Raw genomic sequence first — 23329 nt, forward strand, 5'->3', positions numbered from 1 at the left:
CTCACTGTTGGCCCTGTTTGTTTGTTTGTTTGAGTCCGCACTACGTCCTCTGTGTGTTTTGGAAATGGCTGTAGTAATGGAGAAGGAGGGGGAGGAGAGAGTCGTTCACAATCACTAAGTTCAAGTCGCACACATCTCTGTCAACTACTGTAGAAAGCGTACGCGTTGTTACCACGCGCCTTGTGCGCGCCAGCAGTGGAGCGAAAGTCGTCGGAATCATCTCTTTGAAACAGAGCGCTCCCTAGCCCTGCTGCGCTCGTTGACCAGCGCCGCTCACATCCCTCACGTGTGCGTGTTCTCTTCACAGAGCTTACTGCGTTTCGCATTCACTGCGCCACCTCACGTCTACTCGACACCGTCTCTCCTCTCTCCTCTCTCTCCTACTTTTTTCTTCTACACACGATTGCGTGTACCCGGAATGGGAAGCGACTGCGTCTTGTATCGCAGCAAAAGCAAGTCTTCCCCACCCTCCTCTTCACTTTTCGTTCTTCGTTCTCCCACCCCTTTCCTCCGCCGTAGACCGTGGTGACAAAGCTTGTGTGGGACGTAGAGGAAAAGGTGGAAAAGAACCACAAGAACTGCCATTCTTACAAATGCATAGCAGCTGCTGTTTGTTTTCGTGAAGTGCGGTCACTCTCCTCGAAACTGTGTTGTTCACTTTTTCCTTCTCATCTTTCCTCTTTCTTGTCTGTATAGACTGTTCGCTTCGTTTTTCGAACTCCACGACCTTTAGGGAGTCTGTCATCCCCGGCAGAGAAACTCCTCGTTTAGCTGCTTGCAGATCTCTTCTTCGGACCATTAATTCGCTTAGCTGACTAGTAATCGTCACGAGGGAGAGAGGAAGACACACTTAGTCGCAGACGAATGTAACGTATACCTCCCCCCCCCCCTCCTTTTTTGTAGCTGCGCATCGTCCATTACTCAACTTTATTTTATTTATATATTCACAGTAGTTATGCAGCGTACGTAAATCAAGACATCACACAAACTTCTTTCCTCCATTTATTTTTCGGAAGATAATCTAGAGTTTTATATATATATCTTTAATTACTTTCATTTCCTTACTATTATTATTATTGTTGCTATTTAGTGTTGCGCTGTGTGTGCACCTTCAACCTTGTACTTGGCGTTGTGCGGCTGTTCAATTCTGTCTGTGTCTGTCTCTCTCTGTGTGTCTGTGTTGGACTTCATGTTTTATTTTGCTGTTCTATTTAATCTTACAATTTCTCGTTGTGATTGTGATTGTTCTTCCTTCTCGTTCTCGCGATCGTTTGTTGGTGTGTACAGTTTTATTCTGTTATTTCTTTACGTCCTATAGAGGCGCTCTCTGCTTAAAGGAACGCAGTGCGTTACCGTCACACATACACACGTTTGTTTGTTTTGTGTTTCTTAAATTAATTATCGCGACGACCTCACAGAGCCACACGGCCGTACATCCCTTCAGCCAAGGATCTTCTCCTTTTCCTCCGTGTCAGTAGGCGAGATGACGGAGCCGCGGCAGTCACCGGAGGCGACGCCTGTCCCACCTACGGGTACCTCCACCAACGCCGCCTCCGTCCATCCGAACAGCATGGAGGTCGCAAACATGCGCTTTAACGAGACGGCGCCGCCGGTCGTGTCCACGACATCCTCCTCACCCCTTCCGGAAGGCAACCCCACCGCCGCTGTGCCGTCCTCCTCGCAGCCGCCCCCCGCTGCCCTCGCGAGGAACGACTTCATGCTTAGCCGCAGTCGGCAAATACCCTACTCAACCATGAACGACTTCGACGCAGCACGGCAGTACCGCAGCCGTCAAGGAGGCACCCAACATCATTCGGCTGGGCACCGTCATTTGCACAGAGAGAACTCATCGCACCGTGCGCCGCGACAGCACCGCAGCCATGCCCACGGTGCGTCCGCACACGGACAAACGCGGAGCAGACACGGTAGCCGGTCGGAGAAGCACGGGCGTCACACATCACCACGACAGCAGCATCCGCATCAGCATGGGCGAATGCGTCGCCAGTTAATGGCGACACCAAAAATTGGGCGCCCTTTTGCATCGCACCCGGAGCTGCCGGCGCTGGAGGGCGCGAGTGCCGCGGCGTCGTCGGCGACGGATTACGCAAACTGGGCTCGCCTCGACACTGTAAACGCGAATAATAACAATAGCAGTCCTCATAGCAAGCTGCCCACGACGACGGAAGCGGCAGTGCCTGGCTTTGGGAGGCCTGCGGATGCGAGTGGTGGTGGTGGTGGTCTCACGGGTGGCCCGCTCGCCAGCCCCGACCGCCCTCGCCAACGTTCCTCTGCGCGCGACGACAGCGAAGTTGTCGTGGGCCCTACGACCACCACCGTTGCCACTGCCTACAGCAACGACTTGGCTGGTAACACCGGGGATAGTCGGAAGAGTACGAATCTCGAGACTGTTCCAGCGATGACGTTTTCTCCGCTGCACCTACAGCAGCAGACGGCCCCGGTAGACAGCGGTATTCTTGACGATGAAGGGGCGTTGTTTCCGCCGCTCGAGGGCCGACACGTGCGCATCTCCGCCCGCGACCGCGACGAGACAAACGGGCGGTTGCCGGTCAGCACCGCCCCCCGCAAAGGCAGCCGGCACACTGGAGGTGGAGATACGGCACATCGCTCGCATCGCCGTCGCCATTGCGGTCATCCCGGCTCCGATTCCGAAGGCCGCAACGCCAGTCGCAGCACCAGCAGTGAGGAAGAGGGAGAGGCGGAGGACTACACGACCAACTCTGCAGGGTCCGCTGCGACTCGCGCCACGCGTGACAGCTTTGGCTATCCGATTTATCATCCCATCTTCCACCACGGGACGTTAGGCGGTGACGACGACTTCGATCGCGGTCGAGCCGGCGAGGCTGCAAGGGCTCCCGCCATCGCCGGTGGTGGAGGCGGCGGTGCGCCGCCGCCTGGTCCTACGCTGGAGGTGCCGACCACCACCGATGTCCCATGGGACCTACGCAATGTCGCGGAGCGCGAGATCAACAAAACGTTTGCCTTTCTCAGCACGCGGTACTTCTGGTTTTTGATCGAGTACGCACTTCGCGTGACCTGCATCGCGATGCTGATTCCCGCCATCATAATCAACCTTAACCTGAAGCACACTCCCTTCGAGTCTACCACCTTTGCGTTGACGAGTGTCGTAATCGCGGTGGGCACCAACTTCGGCCAGTCCTGCGTCTTCTTCGTTCAATACATCAAGGGCGGTTGCATTTGGCTGCCGCTCGCCACCATCTGTTCTGCACTGAAGCTCAACCGCTACCTTGGCGCGTGGTTTGTGGTGTACCTGGTGCTGCTCTTCTTGATGGCTATGTTTACAGAGAAGACGACGCGACGCATGTGCCTGCTGCTGTACAACATCTCCATGGTGAGCCTTCTCTCGGGTGATGAGAGTCTCCTCTTCCCAACCCGCGTCCTCGCTGATTGGGCCCTCGGCGCTGCCTTTGCCCTGGTGTCCACGCTGATCCCGTACCCGATGCTGGCGACGCGGTTCTCGGCGCACATCACGAAGATCATGTTCAAGAACACGGCGACCTGCTTTACGGGTATTCTGTCCTGTTTCTGGGCGCCGAGCAACACGGAGCGCAGCATGTCGATGGTGCGCATCCGCTACCTCGTGCGCACACTCGACCACCTGATTGAAAAGTTCGACTCCTACGACGCCTTCACCTTTTACGAGGTCCTCATCTACGAAACCTCCGAACGTCGCGAGGTGCGGAAGGAGAAGGTGCAGCTGCTGCTGAAGCTCAAGATGAACCTACGTGCGATGGAGCGGGTCATCAACATGGTGCAGGAACGGCCGCAGATGATCGACCTCAGCGAGCGGTGCCTGCTGCTGCGCGACCACCTCTCCCTTCCGATGGACGACATCTCGCGCTCCATGGAGGCCCTGCTGTGGAAGCTGAGCGAGGCGAAGAAGTATGACCAGCTCCGCACCCTCAGCGGATACTTCGAGGCCGCCGGGCGTGCGATCAAGCGCCTGCAGACGGAGTTCGACGTCGGCCGGCGCGTACTGCTGTACGAGCACCAGGAAGCCAGCATTCTGCGCGACGGGCGCATGGAGGAGTTCGTGCCGCTGATGACCTTCTTTGTCTTCTCCATCGTCAACTTCTGGGTCACGCTGGAGGAGTTCGAGTCCTTCATTGACCGCCACAAAGCCACCAACGACTGGAAGGAGTCCTTCAAGCTGATATGGAGCGCACTGATCGACCCGTTTGCGGAAAACGCGACACTCGTGCGCCTCCTGTGCGTGCGCCGCGGCGAGGCGGAGGTGCGGGTGGTGATCGAAGCTGCCAAAGTCAGCGTGGCGATGCTCATCGCGGTCATCTTCTTCTACTACGTCGACAATCAGAGTCTCCTCCTCACCGGCCCGAGCATCATCGCCTTCGTCTCTGGCACGAATCCGGTAGAAGCGGTGCAGGCCGGTGCGGCGCGGATGAGCGGGACGATGATTGGGGCGGTGCTCGGTTTCTTTGCTGCCTCGCTGTGCCACACTGCCGTCGACCGCGTTCTCGCGCTGTGCATTATCACGTTCGTCATGACCTTCTTCCGTCCCGGGCAGAAGTTTGGCACGATCTGCATGTACTGCAACTTCGTCGCCGTGAGCGGTCTCGCGCCGACGGAGCAGACGGCAGACTTGACGATCAGCCGCATTCAACAGAACACCTTTGCCATCTTCATTTACTGCTTTATCAGTGTCGCAGTCTTTCCGGTGAGCCCGAATCACGTCCTCTTTAAGAAACGTATGTCCGTGATGCGCAGTTTGAACAGCACCGTACAGAAACTCTCGTCGCTGTTCGGCGACGCGGCGCGAAGCTACATAGAGATTCGAGCTGAGATCCAGCGCGGTGTCAAGACGGAGGATGACGTCGTGAGCATCGGCCACTTCTTGAATTTGAACGACGGATTTGGCTTGATGCCGCTGCGCAACGGCAACACCGTAGTAAAACTGAAGGGACTGAACAACTCCGAGATGGATACGCCCGCAACGCGGAGCAGCTCGAAGCTGATCATGCCGCGGGCCTTCACCATGGCCCCGCAGGACACTATCGTTGAGGACATCTTCACGGACATCTTTTCGATGATGGAGACGATGAAGCAGACGTCGTCGGTCATGCCGTTAGCGGCGGATGAGTTCCAGATTATTCCGCACGAGTACCCGCTGCGCGCCTCGGGCGACGTGCACGCCGCCCTGTACCGTCTGTGCGCGCTCGTCTACACCATGACCTGTGCGTGGAAGACGATGCGAGAAAAAGGGTACTTCACCACTGACATGCTGCACATCCTACATAATTTGTCACCGATTGTGAACGACATTGCGCGCTGCATTGATCGCTTTACGCATGTCATGGAGTTCTACGTCCGCTTCCCGTCCTCTGGCCTGTCGTCCGAGCTGACGAAAGGGGCCATGCAGTTCCGTGCGCTAGGCGTGGAGCTGAGTGCGCGCAAGGAGCACGATCTGATTGCGGTGATCCGTAAAACCGTTGCGATGAAGCGCATCCGCGATGACCGCTCAGACACCGCCGGCGGGGACCACAACGAAGGAGGAGGAGGAGGAGGAGGCGGAAACGGCTATGGAAGAGACCACGGCGGTGGAGGCGGTGATGGCGGATACTCACCGCAACAGCAGCAGCGGTCGCAACTGGAGGAGTGGGACACTCGATCTAGTCCGAAGCAGCACCGCGGGAAGTGGCGCCACGACCCCGGCCAGCGTAAGGGCAGCCAACGAGGCAAAAAAATGTATCGTCGCGCGGCTTCGAGTGGTCGTCACGACTGTCGAGGGGCGTCGCCCAGTTATGTAACGTCGCCGAGCGATGCCGCCGTGTCAGGGGAGCGCGTGCAGAACTGCGACAACGACCGTCTCAGCCACTCCCAAGTCCGCTCCGCCGCGCCCTTCTTCCACACACTGACCACCCATAAAGAGAGTACACCCAAAACGGGTGATACTGCCTCGACGGCGTCCACCTTCAAGGACAGTGTGATGCCGCGCATCGACAGCCGCGATCCAACGCGGTCGCACATCACCGCGCCAATTCCTGGTGACTCTGCCTGGCTGCCGGTGCCGCGGTCCGAGCTGCCGGCGGTGCCACGGCAAGAAGAGGAGCTGAACGAGGACAGCATCGCGAACACGTCGCCGCGTTCCCGCGTGGACGGCGGGGGCACCGTGACCAACGCGACACGCGTCTTCGACGCCAGCGTCTTTCCGCCGCCGCCGCTGGACGACGGGCAGGCCGCTGCGGTGCGCCGCGCCACACTTGCGGCACGGCTTCCCCCGTCTATGCGGGGAGACACCGTCAACGAGCACGCGGCTGTTCTGAGTGGCAACGCATCCGGAACCACGCCGCCGTCATCCTCGGCATTTGTGAAGGCCGCTCCTACGCAGCTGAATCGAAAGAGCAGCGGCGGCGACGGACCGCAACAGCGATATCCCCACGCGAGCACCACCGCGGCCGCGCTGACGCCCTCGTCGCCCTCCTCCTCACATACACCGCCACACCGCCCCCGTCGCCGCTCGAGCCGGCACCCGCAGCGCCTGGTCGCACACGAGGAGAGCCCCGCGGTGAAGAAGCCGTCCACCCAGCAGCGCGCCGATCAGCTGCGCGAGAACCTGCGCGGCTTCCAGCGTCACGCCACGACGGGCAACATGACCCGCAAGCACAGCAGCTTTGAGATGCGCACCTTCGGTGCGAGCTATACGAACATCGCCACCCTGGACAAGTCCGCCACCTTTACTTCGAACAACTCGGGGCACTATCACTCCGCCCATCCACGCCATCACCCGCATCACGGCTCACCGCACCAGCGCGCAATTGGTCGCAGCCACAGCAGCCTGCATTACGAAGACGAAGAAGAGGATGAAGAAAAGGAAGAGAGTCCAGATGAGGACTCGTCGCATCACCGTCACCGTCGCTGCTCGCGACAGGCGGACACAACAAACAGTGCAGGCCCCGAGAGCAGCCTCCCTTACGGCAGTCGGGAGGGGGATCTCGCGTTGCTGGGGTCGGCCACTCAGTACGACGACACCAACGAGCCGGCTTCTCTCTCCGTGTGGGATCCACGCACAGTGGAAGGAGTACGTCGAGACGGCCCACCGCTCCCTCCTCTCGGCCACAAAGAGGCAAGCGGCGGCAGACGTCACCACTCGCAGGACCGCATCACGCTCCACCAGAGCAGCTCCGATGACGGCGACGAAGGCCACAAGAGTTATGCAAGTGATGCGGAGTCGCTCTCGTCTTCGTACTCCGCATCCTCCTCCTACGCGAGTGATGCAAGTGGTCGCAGTGAGTACGGCAGCGATAGCGGCCGCAGCGACGGTGACAGCAATGCCAATGATGACGGCGGTAGTGGCCGCTCGTCACTGGTGCGCTTCAAGGACAGTTTCACCACGCCCATCATGGTACAGGACGCGGAAGGCCTGCATGCCTTCACCTTGTCGTTGGAGATGTTTGGAAAGGAGCTGCGGCGAGTGCTGTACGGCCTGGAGGAGATGCTGCAGAGTCTGTAGAGGGCAGGAGTGCCGCGCTGCTCGGAAACGCATGTATTACCGTAATCTGCTCCTTTGCTTTTGGAGGGAGTGTGAAGGAGCCGAAGTTTGGTCCGCTATTGCATCTGCGATAAGTGTCATCGCCTTATTATTATTATTAATATTAATAACGTTTCGTTTTTTCTGTTTATTTTCGTTCAAGTAGAAGTTCGCAGGTGCTCTCGTTCTCCTTCCACACTCGTTGCGTCTCCACCAGCAGGGTACGTGTCACCTTCGCAGAATCCCCCGGTTGCTGGTATTGTTTGCTTGTACACTACGGCGTCGTATAATCCTTTTATCGTTCATATTTGTATAATCACCTCGCTACACTAAAGGCATAGATTCGAAACGAAGAGAAAGAAAGAAAAGAAAGTTTCTCTAGTTGTGGGAGGTCTCCACTGCCCGCCGATTTCAGGCGATCAGAGTCACTTCTCCCTCGAAACACAAAGCTGCACTAGCGGCAGTGGAAGTGTTGCTATTGTTTGTTTACTTGTCTGTTTTCTTTCTTTCACCCAAAGCGAACGCGTGAAGCGAAAGCAAGAACTGTAGTAGGCGTTTTTGTTGGTTTTTTTTTGTTGTTGTTGTGTTGACTTCCGCCTCCGCCGTCTTCTCCACCATGAAACGTCACGCCAACTCTTCCTCTCTGTTGTCGCCGTTGTTGTTGCTCTCCCCTCGTACCTGATGTTAAACGTTGTTCCCAATGCGTGGCTGCCGATGCCGTAAACGTTTTATTATTATTATCGGCTGACCTGCGTCACTCGCGGCGCTGTTCTCTGGCTGACGCCACATCCGTGGCTGACCGCTGTGAAAAAAATGCAATTTATCGAAGTTATTTCTCGCCTCTCCACACAACAAAGAAGAACGAAGTACATATATATATATATATATATATCAGACGAAATGCCACCGTTTAGCGGAAAGAAAAAGAAAGAGCAGTTGCAGGCGAAGCGGCAGCGCAAACGCGACGACGAGGAGCGCGCAAACGCGCTGGAGCGGGAGCGTGAAAAGCTGCGTGAGGAACTCGTCAATCACGGAGAGGCGGTGGATGACACGCTGCTGGAGGCGTACATGCAGGAGCGGCACCCGCGTCACCACGACCCAGCCCACGGACGACGGGCCCATCGCCCCGAACGCGAGCAAAACGCCGCGGCAAAAAGCGATGCATCGGACAAGGGCAGGAACGACGGTGCGGGCGCCGACGCCGGTGACGGTGATGGTGCCGCACCGAGCAGGAGCGTGGATACGCTAATGTACAGCGCCGACCACCACCACGGCGTGCGCAGCGTTTTTGCGAAGGAGTCGGCGGCGGTGTTGGCTGCCCGAAAGAAGCTCAGCTATCAGCCGATCCCCTTCCGCACCACGATGCCGGTGACGGGCATCCCGTTCGGCGAGTGGTTCACGTTTCCTTCGAAGGTGGAGTCGTCGGCGTCTGCCAGTTCTGCGCCCGCTCGCACCGGCGAGGACGCGGAGGCGGTGCTGAGTGCCGCGGACAAAGCCGCGCTGGTTGCGGCAGAGCAGGAGCGCAAGCTGGAGCGTCCGCTCGTGGCGACCACCGCCGAGGCGTTGGGTGGCGGAAGTGGCAGTGCGGTCTTTCCGTTTGCGGTGGAACTGCCCTCACGTGGGTGGCACATGCGCAGTGGCGACGAGGGCGACGAACTCCGTGCAGAGGTGGTGGCGGAGTCGAACAGGCTTACTGCCCCTGCAGGTGCGGCGGCGTCTGGCGGGAAGGACGCGAGCTCGCTCAGAGCTGCCGAAAGAGTGACGTCTGACTTGGCAACGGCACAACGACAAGAGGACAGCAGCGCAGCGGGGAAGTCGAGGGATCGAGCAGACACCTCGAGCGACAGGAGCAGCAACAGCAGCAGTGAGAGTGGTGAAGAAAAGGACGACTCGACATGTTCAAACTCCGCACAGGACGATGGCCAGCACGGCACAAACAGCGTCGATGCGGATGCACGACGTGCAGAGGCGCTCCTCATCAAAGGGGTCGAACAAGAACGCTTTGCAGCCTACGTGCGGTGTCTCGATGCCTATCCACTCCCGGAGGAGATTGCAGGCCTGGATATCAGCTCCTATGAACGCAACCTCGAAGTGTGGCAGCAGCTGTGGCGCACCGTGGAACTCAGCGACGTGCTGGTGGTGGTCGCGGATGCGCGGTACCCCATCCTTCACGTCCATCTCGGCCTACTGACCTACATCACGAAGGCTCAACACAAGCCGTGTGTGTTCGTCCTCAACAAGGAGGACCTCGTCCCCGCCTCGGCGTTGCGGTGCTGGCAGCAGTTTCTGTATCGCTACCTAATCGATCTCGGCTTCTCGGTGGAGGCGCCGGAAGGCGAGGAAGGCGCGAGCGAGAAGGGAAAGGATGAAGTGGAGAAGAACTGCGGTCGAATCGTGCTACGGACCTTTACGGCGAACCCTCGACCAGAGACGGCCGGGCAGCGGGACGACGATGTCGATGTCACGCGACGCCAGAAGCACCGCAAAGACACCAACGCGAAGATGTACGAAAAGTTACGCACAGGTAAGTTAAACGCGACGAAGCAGCTGGGCACGCGCCAGCGCAACAAGAGCAGTGGTGGCGATGAGGACAGCAGCGACTCGGACGCCGAGGACGGCGCAGACAGCGACGAACTCCGCTACGGCGCCAGCGAAAACTTTGTCGGGATGCAGGCCGCCGCGCACGCGCTGCAGCACGACCGTCGTGCCTACAAAGAGCTGGAAATTGTGGCAAGGAAGATTACGGAGCTGCTGGCGCTGTGCCGACGCCTTGGAGCAGAAGGGCGTGTGGCACGCGGAGGTGCAGCAGCAACTCCGACCACCGCTATCGACAGCTACGCCACGTCTGCCCTCCCCTGTCCCGCACCGCGAGCCGCACGAAAGAACAAAAAGGCACAGAAACGCGGTGATGCTCGTCGAGGCAAAAACAAAGGCAATGCCGGCGGTGGTGGAAGCGGTGGTGCGAAGTCGGAGGAGGGAGAGGGGGAGGAGGAGGATGCGATGAGCGACGCTGAGGAAGACCGCGCTCCCGACAGCCCGAGTTACGTACACATCGGTTTTATCGGCCACCCGAACGTGGGGAAGTCATCTTTGCTAAACTGCATTCGCGGGACGAAGGTGGTGTCCGTCAGCGCCACGCCAGGGCACACGAAGCACATCCAAACCATTCCCGTGCCGGCGGAGAAGCTGACCTTGGTGGACAGCCCGGGTCTCGCGCTGCCTGTCTTTGGCGTGCCGCGTCCGCTGCAGGCGGTGTTGGGCACCCACCAAATCGCCCAGACCCGCGATCCGCAGAGCGGCGTGAGTTTCCTCGCGGCCTACCTGCCGATTGAAAAACTTTACGGCCTGCACCGGCCCGACGACGCGATGACGGAAGACGAATGGAGCTCCTACGAACTGTGCGAGGCCTATGCAAAGAAGCGCGGCTACTACGTGAAGCACGGCAAAGGGGCGCTGGATATCCACCGCGCCGCCATTGCGATTCTGCAGGAGGCCTACGAAGGTCGCCTGGGGCTTTTTTACGCGCCGCCGGAGTTGAACCTGCTGCAGTCTGCGTGGTACCGCACACGCATCCGCCCACATCTGCTGTTGACGGTGTTCGGGCCGTCTCTTCAATGAGTCTGGAAACGGGAAAAAGGAAAAGGTCTGCACGTGGGTTTTTTCTTTTTTTCCACTCCTCACTTCGACGGTAAATATGCCTTTTGCGTTTTTCGTTTTCACATGTGCTGAACGATCGTGTGGTGCGAGGAACGTCTGTGTTCTTTGTGGGGGATAGGGGGAGAGCAAGGGGAGGCGTTTTGTTTACGCCCCTGCAGCCCTCGAAGGGGAAAACCCCACTTTGGAAAACGCGCTGAAGAACGTACTGCAGGGCATGAAGGCTCTACGTGTGAACTGCTCGCGTAGTGACTATGTCATGTGCCGCCGCTTGTTGCGTCGGATGCGTTGTTTTTCTTCCACGGACGTTGCGTCAGCGCCGACGCCCCACCCCGTGGTGTCGAAAGGAAGGATATTTGCCTTCACCAACGTCTGTTCTCTGCTGCGTATCTCCTGGCCTTGGAGCTCTAGATTCACGCACTCTCTCCTCTTAATACTTCCCTTTTCACCTTCTTTGGGCCTCGCCTGACACGTGCATGCGTGTCCTGACTTTCACCGTCTTTCATCTCCTCCACATAAAACAACAGAGAACAAGCGAAGAACGAAGCGGCTTGCTATTGCCCCACGTCTCATCAACATATCTCGTAGGAAGTCTCACACACAACCTCTACATCTCCAGTGCCCTCCTCTATCTCTTTCACACAGACACAGACAGACACGCACACGACCTGCGACAATGAGCTCTACAGTCGACAAGTACACCTTCAAGGACGACTACGTTAGCCCGCGCGGCATCCCCAAGGTCGCCTTCGTGGAGAACGTGGCCGAACTCGTCAAGTCCAGCGGCGACAGCGCGGAGACGCTGCTGAAGCGCTTCAGCGAACAGTACAGCAAGTACAAATTGGCCGAGCACCGCCTCATCCGCACCATCGCGAACCTCGAGGCAAAGATCCCTGACATCAAGAAGACCCTGCAGACGCTGGCCTACTTGAAGAAGTCGCTCGTAGAGGAAGACGGTGGGGAGGGCTTCACCACCAACTACGGCCTGACGGAGAGCGTGTTCTGTCAGGCAAAGGTGGCGCCGCAGAGGACAGTGCACGTGTGGCTCGGGGCGAACGTGATGGTGGAGTACTCCTTTGACGAGGCGACGCAGCTGCTGGAGAAAAACCTGAAGAGTGCGACGGAAAACCTGGCCGCTACGCAAGAGGATCTCTCCTGGTTGCAGGAGCAGCAGACGATTTTGGAGGTGAACACGTCGCGTCTGTACAACTACGATGTGGTGGAGCGCCGCAAGAAGTCCGAGGCGGAGGGCACGCAGTAAGAACTAAAAAAAAAGAATAAGTGAAAGACGGAGACGAAGAGATGAGGAGAGAGGCGCACACATACACACACACATTTCTCTCTGCTCTTCTGAGAGAAGCCTATAAAGGAAGGAAGCCGGTAGCGCAGGTGCACCCTCTTAATAAAAGGGAGGGAGGGAAACGAAGTGCTGAAGCACTGCACAGACCCCGTCGAAGCACGCTGGACACATGGAGGAAGAGCCAAAGTGGTCTACTCACGGATGCGCTTCTTCTTCTTTCCTGCTTTCCTTTTTCTTCTCCCTCTTTGTCCTCAATGGCCATGGTCGACGCTGTATGGAACCTGTTTGGGTGTTTGAATGTTATGATTAATTGGTCACCTAAGCGAAGGAAAGGACCCGCGTATGTGTGTGTGTTTGTGTGCTTCGCATTTTCCTTCTAAAAATGCGTATGAATGAACCAGTATTCCGTTGAACCGCCGGAGAGCGAGAATCAAAGGAGCAGCGTAAGCTGCGCCTCTCTTCTTATTTTCGTGGGCACTCTGACTCTTCGAGGGAGGCGAGGCGACCACGGCTTTTGACCTCCGTACTTGGCTCTCATTCTAGCCGCATCGGTGCGACGCTGAGGACTGTTAACAGAGGAGAGTAACGGAACGCAGCAGACTCCTCGTAAAATGTGTACTCACCCCACTGGAGAATTTGTCGACGGACTTCCGTTATCCAATCAACACACCCGTCTTCCAGCGTCTGGAAGGTCTACTCCATATTTGTTGTTTTCTTCAACTGTAAACGGAACCACGATGTATCGCAACTGTTCACACCTTTTCCTTTTTGCATTCTTGTCTTTTCATTCCCGCTCGGTATTTCACGAAAAAAAAATAATAACAAGGCCAGATACCGCCAAACACCGCTGTCGCTTTTAATTATTCACGTCTACTACGGTACGCCGGCAAGAACTACACGAAAAAAAAAAATGCTTGTACACGTGGCCAAAACTGTCGTCACCAGCGGACTGCGTAGTCGTCGTCTACACGCCGTGACGTGTCGCTCGTTGCCCTTCCTTGTCGAACGATGTGTTGTGCAGCGACGAGGGCGTTGCACGACGACAACGCGGCCGTCGCGCTGCTCTTCTCCAGCTCACACAAACCGACCGTTCACTCCGGAGAACGAGGAGAAGAAATTCTCAACGAAGATGTTAGCAGCAGCAGCAGCATCATCAGCAGAAACCTCTACAAGTGCGGACATCGTTGACCAGACGGCACCGCAGTGCGAGAAGGTTCTGCGCGATTGCACGGACAACGGAGAGGAATACAACGCCGATACCCCAGGCGTTGTGGATCTGGTGAAGCAACTTCAGCAATTAGCAGCACGTCGCGGCCATCACTCATCTTCTAGAGACGGCTGCACAACGTCTGAAGGCAGTGCTGATGCCCTGGTGGACCTCATGATGACCGATGAATCGGTCATCGATCACGTTCTCCCGCACCGTACAGCTCCGGAAAGCACGGTCAGTGGATCTGAGCAGCCGGCGTGGGAAGCGGGACTGCAGCTGGCTGAGAGATCTCTGTGGAGCGCCAAGGTGGCGGAGTGGCTTCTCTTTCTGTGTCTACGGAGCCAGGACGCTGCGTCAGCGGCCCCAGCACCGTTGGAAGTTTGTGAGGGAGTCTACCGAGCGTGGAGGCAGCGGCGCAACACAACGGCAGCAGCAGCATCAGCAGAAATGGAGCATAGCATCGTTCAGGGCACAGAAGATGTAAATGAGGAAGACAAACACGCAGATGCAGCCGTTTCGCTCCGTTCTCCCTTCGAGCCAAAGGGCGTGCATCACCACTACGCCGCGTGGCTTTTGAAGGAGTTCCACTCGACACAGCGGTTTGCGGAACAAGTACGTGCTGCTCATGGTGATTCTGCGTACCGTGAAGCAGACGTGTGCGCCGATGGCGGTGGTGGGGCGCGGCAAAGAAAACCTGCAGACGCCTCTCCTCGTGAGTTTAGTGAAGCTGAGGCGGTGCATCATGCCCATGTCTTGATAAACCGTGCGCTGGAAGTACTCCTACTCGAACTTCCACAAGATGCAGCGGTGGCCTTTCCGTTGGCTGGCGCAGCGTCATCAGGACGCCATCGCCGCCAGCGCACGCTTTCCGCACTGCGGCCCACCACTGCTCTGCTGGTGTTGGAGGCATCACGGCAGCTGGCACAGCTTGCGGCCCACCATCATCAGCACCAGCACCGTCATCCGCTACGGAACTACACGGCTGCCTTTCCTCTCCTCGCATTTCTCACCACTTCACCGCCGTCTTCTGTTGCTGCTCCACCAGACGTCAAGGTGTGCAACGCGCTGGCAAAAGCGACCCCGCTTGCGGATGTCGCTCGCGCAGCGTTTGAACTTGTGATACGCACGGCGCCTCCTCCACGTGGCATGTCAACGATGGGTGTGTCCGCGCCACATGCCGTTCAAAGCGATGCGGTCATGCTGTATCTCGGCTTCCTCATGGCCTCCGCATCCTCGCAGAGGCGAACCACTGACGGGATAAACCGTGTTGTGCGCGAGGGGTCGGCAACGGCACGTCAATTATCTCGACACAGCGGAGACCACTCCGTTTTTGAAACGGAGCCTCGAAATCGTAGCGCTCTTTTGCCTGTAGAGGACCGCGTTACAGAGACCGTCGCCGCCGCGGTGCGTACGCTGCTCTCCTCATACCTCAGTGACAACGCTCCGTCAACTCCGAAGACGCCGACTGCGTGGGCAGCGGAAAGAAGCTCTACGCGTCAAGCCGTGATGAAGGCATTTGCTGGCCTTCTTCCTCAACCCACTCCTGCCAATCTCTGGTCAGTCTTTACGCTGCCAAGTAATGAGGACGCATCGCTGGAGCAGCGGTATACGAGCCCGAATTTCACGCAACGGCAGAAACACACGCGACCAGTCTCGTGGTGTGCGTGGCTGCTTCGTGTGCTTTTGTGCGACCTGGAGCGATCAGGGCAGGCGTCGACCGGACAGCAACGAAACACTCCGCACAGTAGCAATAGCAGTATTACTGTATCGATCACGGAAGCTGATTCGACGGAGGTGTGGAAGCGTCGGTCGGACTGGATCATGTTTATGACTACACAGATGATGATGCAGCTGCGACAGCAGTACATATCCGCACCCCTTCAATCACCGCATCGTCTGACGCGCTCGACCGCCGTCGCTGTGCATCGCCCTTTGCAAGAGGTGTGGCATCTCATCTTTCAAGCCGCCTTACAAGGATATTTTCTCTACGTCCCGTGCGCAGAGAGTGCGGCCTCCGTGCCCTCTCTGCAGGCGTTTCGCTCCCCGCAGCGCCCACAACGACGACCGTATCACAGTCCTGGTGCGACGGCCCACGATGCACCGCCCATTCTTCTTCAGCTGTGCTACCCGTATTACGACAAAACGCAGTGGCGCGGCCCCTCCGTGAACCTGTACGTGCGCTTACTAGATCAGTGGGGTCAGGGCGAGCACATACGGCAGGTGTTTGCAGCCGTGGCACGGCGTGAGAGCGACTCGCAAGCCGAAGTGCAGGCAGCAGTGGCAGCGGAGCAGAGAAGAGAAAGTGGGCAGGCACCGCAGAGCGCTTCGATAGAGCATAACGAGGCCGCTGCGAACCGCATTGATCGTGCTTTCCGGCGGTACCGCCCCGCGCTTCACCTTCATACGTGTCTCACTACGTTGAAGTACTGTGGCTGTTCTGTGAAGGCCCTGTCAGCGCTGAACTCCGTGGATGGTGGACGTGCAGGCCGTCGATCGCACGACGAGGAGCTCAACGAGGAGAATGTCAACGCCTCTTGTCACCGCAGCGGCTCTCAAGCGGCCGCCGATGCGCGACTGGCAGGCGAAGTAGTGCGATACATATTATGCTCCCTGCACGTGATGGAGCGCAACGCCAAGCACACGGCCCTGCGCCACAACCCGGTTGATCCAACGGTGGACGGTGAGGACGAAACCGACGCAGGCGCGACGACGATGCTGATCACAGAGGGCTACCCGCTGGCACAGTGGGTCAAGTGGGTAGGAGACTGGTGCGTGCCCGCTGTGGAGCAGCTCTATCGAAACGCCGGCTTAGAGGACGAGTGGGCTGCGCTTGGGTACTGAGCACAAGGAGGGCAGGGGCAATGTCAGAGAAGGCTGAGGTAGACGTGAATCTAAGTAAAAGAAAGGCATTGGTGTGTTCGCTGCGATGCATTTTGATTGGTGTTTTCAGAAGGGGGTTTTCTCGTTCACAGACTGAAAAAGAAAGGTTTTGTTGTTGCTGTGCACTCACATGAATACCGCGTAATTCTCACGCGGCCAACGATACTCACACATACATGTTTCATCGCACTGGCAAAGAACGAAACGCGGCAACTCTCACTCCGCTGTTGTCAGCTTCCTCCGTTCTGCTTTCCAGAGCGATTCTTCGCGTATGAGGAAAGGCGCACCGCGGCAAGACGGCTGTGCTGTTTCGTGTCATTTTATTTTGTTTGTTTCGTTGGTCTATCTTCTAATCGTTTTTTTGCAATGCGCTCCCGGTTGTCTGGCCGGGGCGCGGTACGAGGTTCGCTACGACGGCAGCGGCGGCACAGTTCTCGCATTCCACCTCTCCGATCCACGTCTGCGTTTCACTGCCAGTTGCGGTTGCAGGGTGCTCAACTCCCTCGTTTTCCAACAACGAAACGAAAAACTACCGTATATTAATCTAAACACCATCGCCTCCTTCCAGCGACCTCTTCGGCACGAAATCACCGAAAGGAAAAGAAAGAAGCCCACATAAGTGTATCTACATTGGCCGCACAGAACTGTTCCTAGCAGCTGCCGACACGGTCCTCAAAACAGGCAGCGCGTGGAAGAAATATTCCTTTATTTATTTCCATAAAGATAAATCCGCCTTTTACCATGTCCGATGTGTGGCGTTGTGAACAGTGCCAAAAAATGAAGGACCTCAACGGGCCCCACCTCAATGGCAGGAGCAGCGTGCGCTCCGACTGCTGGCCGTGTGCGAAGAAGACAACGTTTGTGAGATGTGGTGCAGACGGCACGACAGCGGCAGCGACCACGGCCACGCCAACTTCAACGCCGGGCGTCACCGCGCTTCCTGTGTCCATCGCCGTCACGCCATCGGACGAGGCGCAGGCTGCCGCTTTTCAAAACATTTATGCCGCAGCCACCGCTGCAGCAGCAACAGCCCAAACCGCAGCCAACACCGCCACCACAACAGCGAAAAGCTCTCTTGTTTTTCCTTTACATACCACTCATCACAACGGTAATCCAATTAGTCATCAGAGCAGCAGCAGCAACGCAGTCGCCACCCACTTCGGTACCTCCCGCACGCCCCTCAACCCGTTCTTCACCCCTGCCGTGTCGGCCGCCTCCATCAAGAAGTTTCAGGTCAGCTACGCCAACGTGATGACGGCGAAGCACGAGGACCCGACACACGCGCCGGCGGCTACGACGGCCGCCTTGGGAGCAGGCAAAAGCGCGACGGCGTCCGCTTCCGCAGCCCTTTCTCCCCAGTCCTCGTCTCCATGTGTAATGGAGTCCTCCGCGGGCACCTCACCGCCGTTTACCTTCCGCCCCAACGCGAATTACATCCCCGCTGCCTCTTCTGGGAGTGTCTGGTCGACAGCGACTTTGTTGCCGGGCAGCACGGCAGCCGCGACCACCACCTCGGCCAGCCGCGCCCTTTCCCCTTCGATGTCGTTGATGCCTGTGGACGCAGCTGCGGCACCAAATGTGTTTGCCAAACACGCGGAGGTGATGCCGTCGTCTGCCATCACGGATGCTGGCTCTGGTGCGGCTCCCACCGTAGCACGAGCGACCACGCACGGCGCCGCTGCGGCGGCCTCTTCTTCCGCCTCGCTGTGGGTGTGTGACCACTGCCATAAGGCAAAGGACTTAAAAGGCGATCACCTCCGCGGTAAGGCGACGGTGCGGTCGGACTGCTGGCCGTGCGGAAAGAAGCGGACCTTTGTCCTGAGAGCACCGAGTGCGATGGCAGCGACGACTGGACCGTTGAAGCTCGGTGGAGGTGGCGGGTCGCGGACCGCATCGGCCGCCTCCGCCGTCTCCGTACCAACAGCAGCGTCTTCTGCTGCTGCTTCTTCCTCCGTGCCCGTCAATCCGTTCATCACCCCTCCGATGCTCGGCACGTCACCCAGGGTGAACAGCACAAACGTCGCCACCGTCACAACGAGTGCGCTCGCAGGCGCAGTAGCACCATCCGGAAGTGTGTCCATGCCTCTCTTGTGGGTGCTCCCTGCCATTCCTTCGAGCCCACACATGGAGGAGTCCTGCTGCCTGTCTACGGCGTTGCCGCATGCAGTGTTACCGGCTTCCTTCTTCGGCACTACTCCTGCAGCGGCGGCAACCACCAATGCCACCACCATCAGCAACCTCAACGGCAGCGCAGCTTCTCTAGCCTCGTCGTCAGCGGCCTGGATCGTTGGTGCGACCACTGCCTCCACCGCTGCTGGAGGGAGAGACAGCGAAGCCAACATCGCGACTTACTACGCCGCCATGGCGCGATTTGATCAGCAGCTGCTGAAGAGCTTCCGTGAGCGCTTGGTCGGCGGAACACAGCTACGCGCGGTGTGGTCCGACCGTGTGCTGTACGTTATTGCTGAGGATAACTCTGCGGACGCAGCCGCAGCAACGACGGCGACAGGTTTTGCGACCTCTTCGAGCGGGACGCGGCAGGCGCCGGACGACTTGGTTGGTGCGTTTGCAGAGCTGGGTCGCTACGCCGCGCTGTACCTGGCCGTGGAGCAGAAACTGGCGGCGTCGCGCTTTCGTCACATTGGCCGGCTCTTCTGCCCAAACGAGTTTGCCTTCGCCGCGGCGTGCTGCTACGCGAACAACTTCTTCGCGGCGGAGACGGCAGCGTCAGCCGCCACGCTGTTGCCCCCGCCATCGACGGCTACTTCGAAGTTTAAGGTGTACGGACCGCAGACGGACCCAACCAAGTCGCTCTCGCTGTGGGGCCGCGTCGTCGCCGAGTCGCCCGTCGCCCACCGCTGCGTTGTGAGCGAGGAGCAGCGCGTGGTGGCCGCGCAGACGCTCTACCGCCGTGTGAGCTGGCTGGCCGCCCCGCAAACCATGACGGCGACTGCCATTCAACTCAGCGTGGAGACGGAGTCGACAGCGGATGAACACGGGGTCGACGTGGTGCTGCTGACGGGAACGATGAAACTGGAGGAGCTCCCGCAGGCGGTCCCGCTCGCGCAGCTTCCACACCCGTACGCGTAAAAGCAGCAACAAGACGAAGAAGAAAAAAAGAAGGAGGGCGAGGACGATGCTCGTGGACTGAATTGGCGGTGGAGTCGTCCGCGGCGTGTATGCAGCGTCCGAGCACGGTATGCTGAGTCAAATAGGGTAGAAGCAAACACGCACACAAAAGCATCGTTTCAGTGCGAAACGGATGCGATCGTCTGACAATTCGTCTCGATTTAACTGGATCTTTTTTTTTCCAAAGTGCTAACGTTCTTCTCATAACATATTGATGCTGAGTTCCAAAAAAGAATTACTCCCCATGATTTGAATGTCACGCTTAGTGTGCTATCCCCTATGCAGTCGATGGCGAACACGTGAGTTTTGCTTTCTTATCATGGCCCTTCTGTTCTCTTTGTGATGGGCGTGGCGGCAGTTGTACGAACTCTCCTCGGTTTTGCCTGCGCCCATACCGGCAACAGCAAAAACAAAAATGATCGTAAAAGGCACTGCAAATGTCATGCATTCTGTCTCTCGTTCGCACACGACGTGATGTATGTATGTCATCTCCCCCATATAATGGTTCTTTTTTTTTTGTTTTTCTTCACCATCTTCCTTCGCATCTCTCGATCTTCTAACCTTTTGCGAATGCTTTCTCTCCTCTCTTCTCCCTTCATTCCAGCACGGATTGTATTCTGTGGTACCTGTTCTTCTGGTACGTCTCTCCTGCTATCACAGTTTGTGTGATCGACACTCACACACTCACACACACACACACACCGTCTCGCACTTCAATTCGTGCTCGAGGTAGAGTAAAAGAACAAGCGGAAGAAGGAAGCTCTAGTGTCCCCCCTTTTTTTTTGCAGTGCTGCGCCTCTTCCTTTTTGTTTTCTTTTCTCTTGTTCATAACGAAACAGGATTCATCAGCAAGAGCCATCTAGCTTGTCCTTGTACTCTACAAAGAAGAGACATGGGAGCGGGCGGTAGTTCCAACCGAAAGATCGGCACAGGTGACGCGGCGCATGGCAACCATAGCGCCGCCGCCGCCTCCGCCGCCGGTGCGAGGAAGGAATCAGCGTCGGAAGCCGCCGCCGCCGCAGTGGCAGCAGACTCCCCGGTGAAGCGGGGTGCCGCCCTTCGCGTCATTGAGCGGCACCTCAAACCCGGCGAGACACTTTCCGGTGGGGTGGGTGGTGTAGTGGAGGGCGTCAACGACTCTCGCGGCGATGCCGCCGGGGGAGTCCCGCCACCCCCGCCGGAAGCGAATGCGGAGGGCACGCTCTTCGGCTGGTTCGTGGAGGACCTCGATCGGCCGGGGACGTGGGAGCCGTACAACAAGGAGTCGGCCGATCGCTTAGAGGACGCCTTTCTGCACCTGCGAGACACATGCGCCGTGGTGATGAAGAAGCGGACCTACACGGTGAGCTTGACCAAGATGCAGCAGCTGTCGTCTGTCGGCGGCGCCGTGACCGCAGCGATCAGCGGTGCTGCGAGTCGCACCCGTGAAGTGAAGCGAGTGCCGGTGGTGCAGTACGCCGATCCCGTCACAGGCGAGATGAAAGTGAAGGAAGCTTCGCTGAACATGGTGGACCCCTTCGCGGAGGACGAGGAGGAGCAGGAAGGCAGTGGTCTCGACGCAGGTCAAGCGATCGCGCAAGGCGCCGGCGACACCGTCGGCTTCGCTGCCGCCGCCGCCTCTCCGGTTCCGCTGTACGAAGGCAGCGCCCCGGTTTGGGGCCGACTGCCGCACCTCATTCGCACCGTTATCCCGCACACCGCGCCAATTTATACAATGGAGATGACCTCGAATTTGGAGCTGCTGTGTCCGGAGGCCCGCGCCGTCGCGGAGCCGGCTGGTGGGGCGCTGGTTCTGTCCAGTGGGAAGGATCGTCAGCTACTGGAATGGAGTCTCGACACGGCACGTGTGGTGACCACGTACGAGCTGCCCCAGATCACCGACAAGCACTCCGTGCTCACCGCCACGTACTCCGTGACCGGGAAGTGGATGATTGCCGGGCTCGACGACCGGACCGCGCGTTTGTACGCCATCGGCAACCCAAACGAGATCCACCAGCTGAAGGGGCACACGCACAAGGTCTACGGAGCGGGAATTCTCGCAGGCGATCTGCAGGCCGTCACGGCGAGCATGGACTGTCGGGTGAAGGTGTGGGACATCCCGACCGGCATGTGCGTGCACACCTTCATCCCGCACAAGTCCCACATTTTCGCCCTGCGGCCACACCCGGTCGACGCGAACTTCGCCCTGACGGCGGGCGAGGACCGCAACGTCTGTCTGCACGACTTTCGGCAGGGAAACTCTGTCGTTGGCATTTTTACCGGTCACGATCGCACTGTGTGGGACTTGGACTGGAATCCAGTGGATGGCACCTTCGCCTCCTGCGGCATGGACAGCACCGTCCGCATCTACGACCCCCGCGCGAGCACCACCGCCATGACGACGCTGCACAGTCACACACGAGCGGTGCACAGCCTCAAGTACACGCCGGCGGGTCGAGGTCTGCTGACGTGCAGTAAGGACTTTCTTGTAAACTTGACCGGCACAAATGACTGGCGCGTGCGGTGGGAGGCGAAAGCGCACGCCACGACCGTCTTTCGCGTGCGCTACCACGCCGAAAAGGAGGTGATGCTGACGGCTGCCTCCGACTCGAGTGTGAACGTGTGGAGTTGGAAAGCGGTGAATCAACTGTAAAGGGAATAAATATATAGTGGCCCTCAGCAGAGCAACAACCAGCGAGAACAGTGGTGATGATGCAACGACACTGTTGTCTTTCCACCGTTTGTGCGTGTGCGGGTTTTTGTTTTCGTTTTTGTACCTTTCGTAGGGTTCTGTAGACCATATATATATTATCTTTATGGAATAGACTGATCGCGATCGACTGCTTGATTTTATTCTCCTATCTTTTCGCTTTTCTTTTCACTTTTCTCCTCGCTTCTTTTTTTTTCTGTAAGAAAAGTGTTCCTCCTGATGGAGCACGCACGCGTGAGAAGCTGCCAACGCTGTAGGGCGGTGATGTGCAGCTGTCGTATTCCGTCTTTGCTGATTTGTTGTTGCACAGATTTTTGTTATTGTTGTTTTCTCATGTATTCGTTCACCTTGCGAAGGAGAGGGAGAGATCCAAAGCCCTCCCCCCTCCCTCCTCCTCTACCTCCCTTTTTCCGTTTAGTTTGATTCTTTTGTTTGTTCTCCCCATAGATCGTAGCGGAGAAAAAATAATCCGACGAGAGGGGTTCTTCTAAGTTGTGTGTGGTTTCTTCACCGGTGGAGGAACCTCAAGGATAGATCTCACATAATACTTTGGGGATTCGTGTGGGGCCGCACAACTGCGTTATCCTTTGTCACCGCCGCCTGTTCATCCTATCTCTCCCTCTCTTTCATGCTTTTCCCTTTCTTGTTGTTGTGCTTATCACGCTCGTTGGCTGCAGACGAGCTGCTACATGCCAACGCGTCGTGCACATCTCTTCTAATATATATATATATATCTATGTGTATATGAGAATGTATATGTGTTTATTATAAGTGCTTGTTTGAATCGAAGTGTTTTTTTTTCTCTTTTTCTTGCTCCTTGTCGTGGACGATCGTGAGGAGTCCAGTTATGAAAATGGAAATGTTGGAGATATCTGTGAAGTCTGTACTGTCGGATATTTACTCATCTGTCCCTATTGACCACTTTAGACGCGTGCTCTTGAC

General features: G+C 57.5%; 6 protein-coding genes across 8 annotated transcripts; all 6 read left to right on the forward strand.

The window, feature by feature from the left end:
- Positions 1-424: 424 nt before the first annotated feature.
- ABB37_00936 (hypothetical protein) lies at positions 425-7507 on the forward strand (the record flags this gene model as incomplete). Its single annotated transcript, XM_015797328.1, has 1 exon — positions 425-7507. Exon 1 carries the CDS (start codon positions 2417-2419, stop codon positions 7505-7507), a length of 5091 nt encoding a protein of 1696 aa, XP_015665336.1. The 5' UTR covers positions 425-2416.
- An 845-nt stretch (positions 7508-8352) lies between these two features.
- ABB37_00937 (guanine nucleotide-binding protein-like proteinGTP-binding protein-like protein) lies at positions 8353-11143 on the forward strand (the record flags this gene model as incomplete). The annotated part of the gene is made up of 1 exon (XM_015797329.1): positions 8353-11143. The coding sequence occupies exon 1, from the start codon at positions 8426-8428 to the stop codon at positions 11141-11143; it is 2718 nt and encodes a 905-aa protein (XP_015665337.1). The 5' UTR covers positions 8353-8425.
- Positions 11144-11704: 561 nt separating this feature from the next.
- On the forward strand, positions 11705-12440 carry ABB37_00938 (prefoldin-like protein; the record flags this gene model as incomplete). Its single annotated transcript, XM_015797330.1, has 1 exon — positions 11705-12440. The coding sequence occupies exon 1, from the start codon at positions 11856-11858 to the stop codon at positions 12438-12440; it is 585 nt and encodes a 194-aa protein (XP_015665338.1). The 5' UTR covers positions 11705-11855.
- A 718-nt stretch (positions 12441-13158) lies between these two features.
- Positions 13159-16530, forward strand: ABB37_00939 (hypothetical protein; the record flags this gene model as incomplete). 2 transcript variants are annotated; one of them, XM_015797331.1, is made up of 1 exon in its annotated part: positions 13159-16530. In XM_015797331.1, the coding sequence occupies exon 1, from the start codon at positions 13390-13392 to the stop codon at positions 16528-16530; it is 3141 nt and encodes a 1046-aa protein (XP_015665339.1). In that variant the 5' UTR covers positions 13159-13389. The 2 variants fall into 2 exon arrangements, with proteins under 2 accessions (XP_015665339.1, XP_015665340.1); XM_015797332.1 differs by having other exon boundaries at positions 13304-16530.
- A 514-nt stretch (positions 16531-17044) lies between these two features.
- On the forward strand, positions 17045-19934 carry ABB37_00940 (hypothetical protein). Of its 2 annotated transcripts, none has more exons than XM_015797333.1 (1): positions 17045-19934. In XM_015797333.1, the coding sequence occupies exon 1, from the start codon at positions 17311-17313 to the stop codon at positions 19657-19659; it is 2349 nt and encodes a 782-aa protein (XP_015665341.1). In that variant the 5' UTR covers positions 17045-17310; the 3' UTR covers positions 19660-19934. The 2 variants fall into 2 exon arrangements, with proteins under 2 accessions (XP_015665341.1, XP_015665342.1); XM_015797334.1 differs by having other exon boundaries at positions 17057-19934.
- A 366-nt stretch (positions 19935-20300) lies between these two features.
- ABB37_00941 (hypothetical protein) lies at positions 20301-22330 on the forward strand (the record flags this gene model as incomplete). Its single annotated transcript, XM_015797335.1, has 1 exon — positions 20301-22330. Exon 1 carries the CDS (start codon positions 20591-20593, stop codon positions 22328-22330), a length of 1740 nt encoding a protein of 579 aa, XP_015665343.1. The 5' UTR covers positions 20301-20590.
- Between the last annotated feature and the right edge of the window lie 999 nt (positions 22331-23329).

The sequence above is a fragment of the Leptomonas pyrrhocoris genome (assembly GCF_001293395.1).
Source record: "Leptomonas pyrrhocoris isolate H10 chromosome Unknown, whole genome shotgun sequence".
Lineage (NCBI taxonomy): Eukaryota > Euglenozoa > Kinetoplastea > Trypanosomatida > Trypanosomatidae > Leptomonas > Leptomonas pyrrhocoris.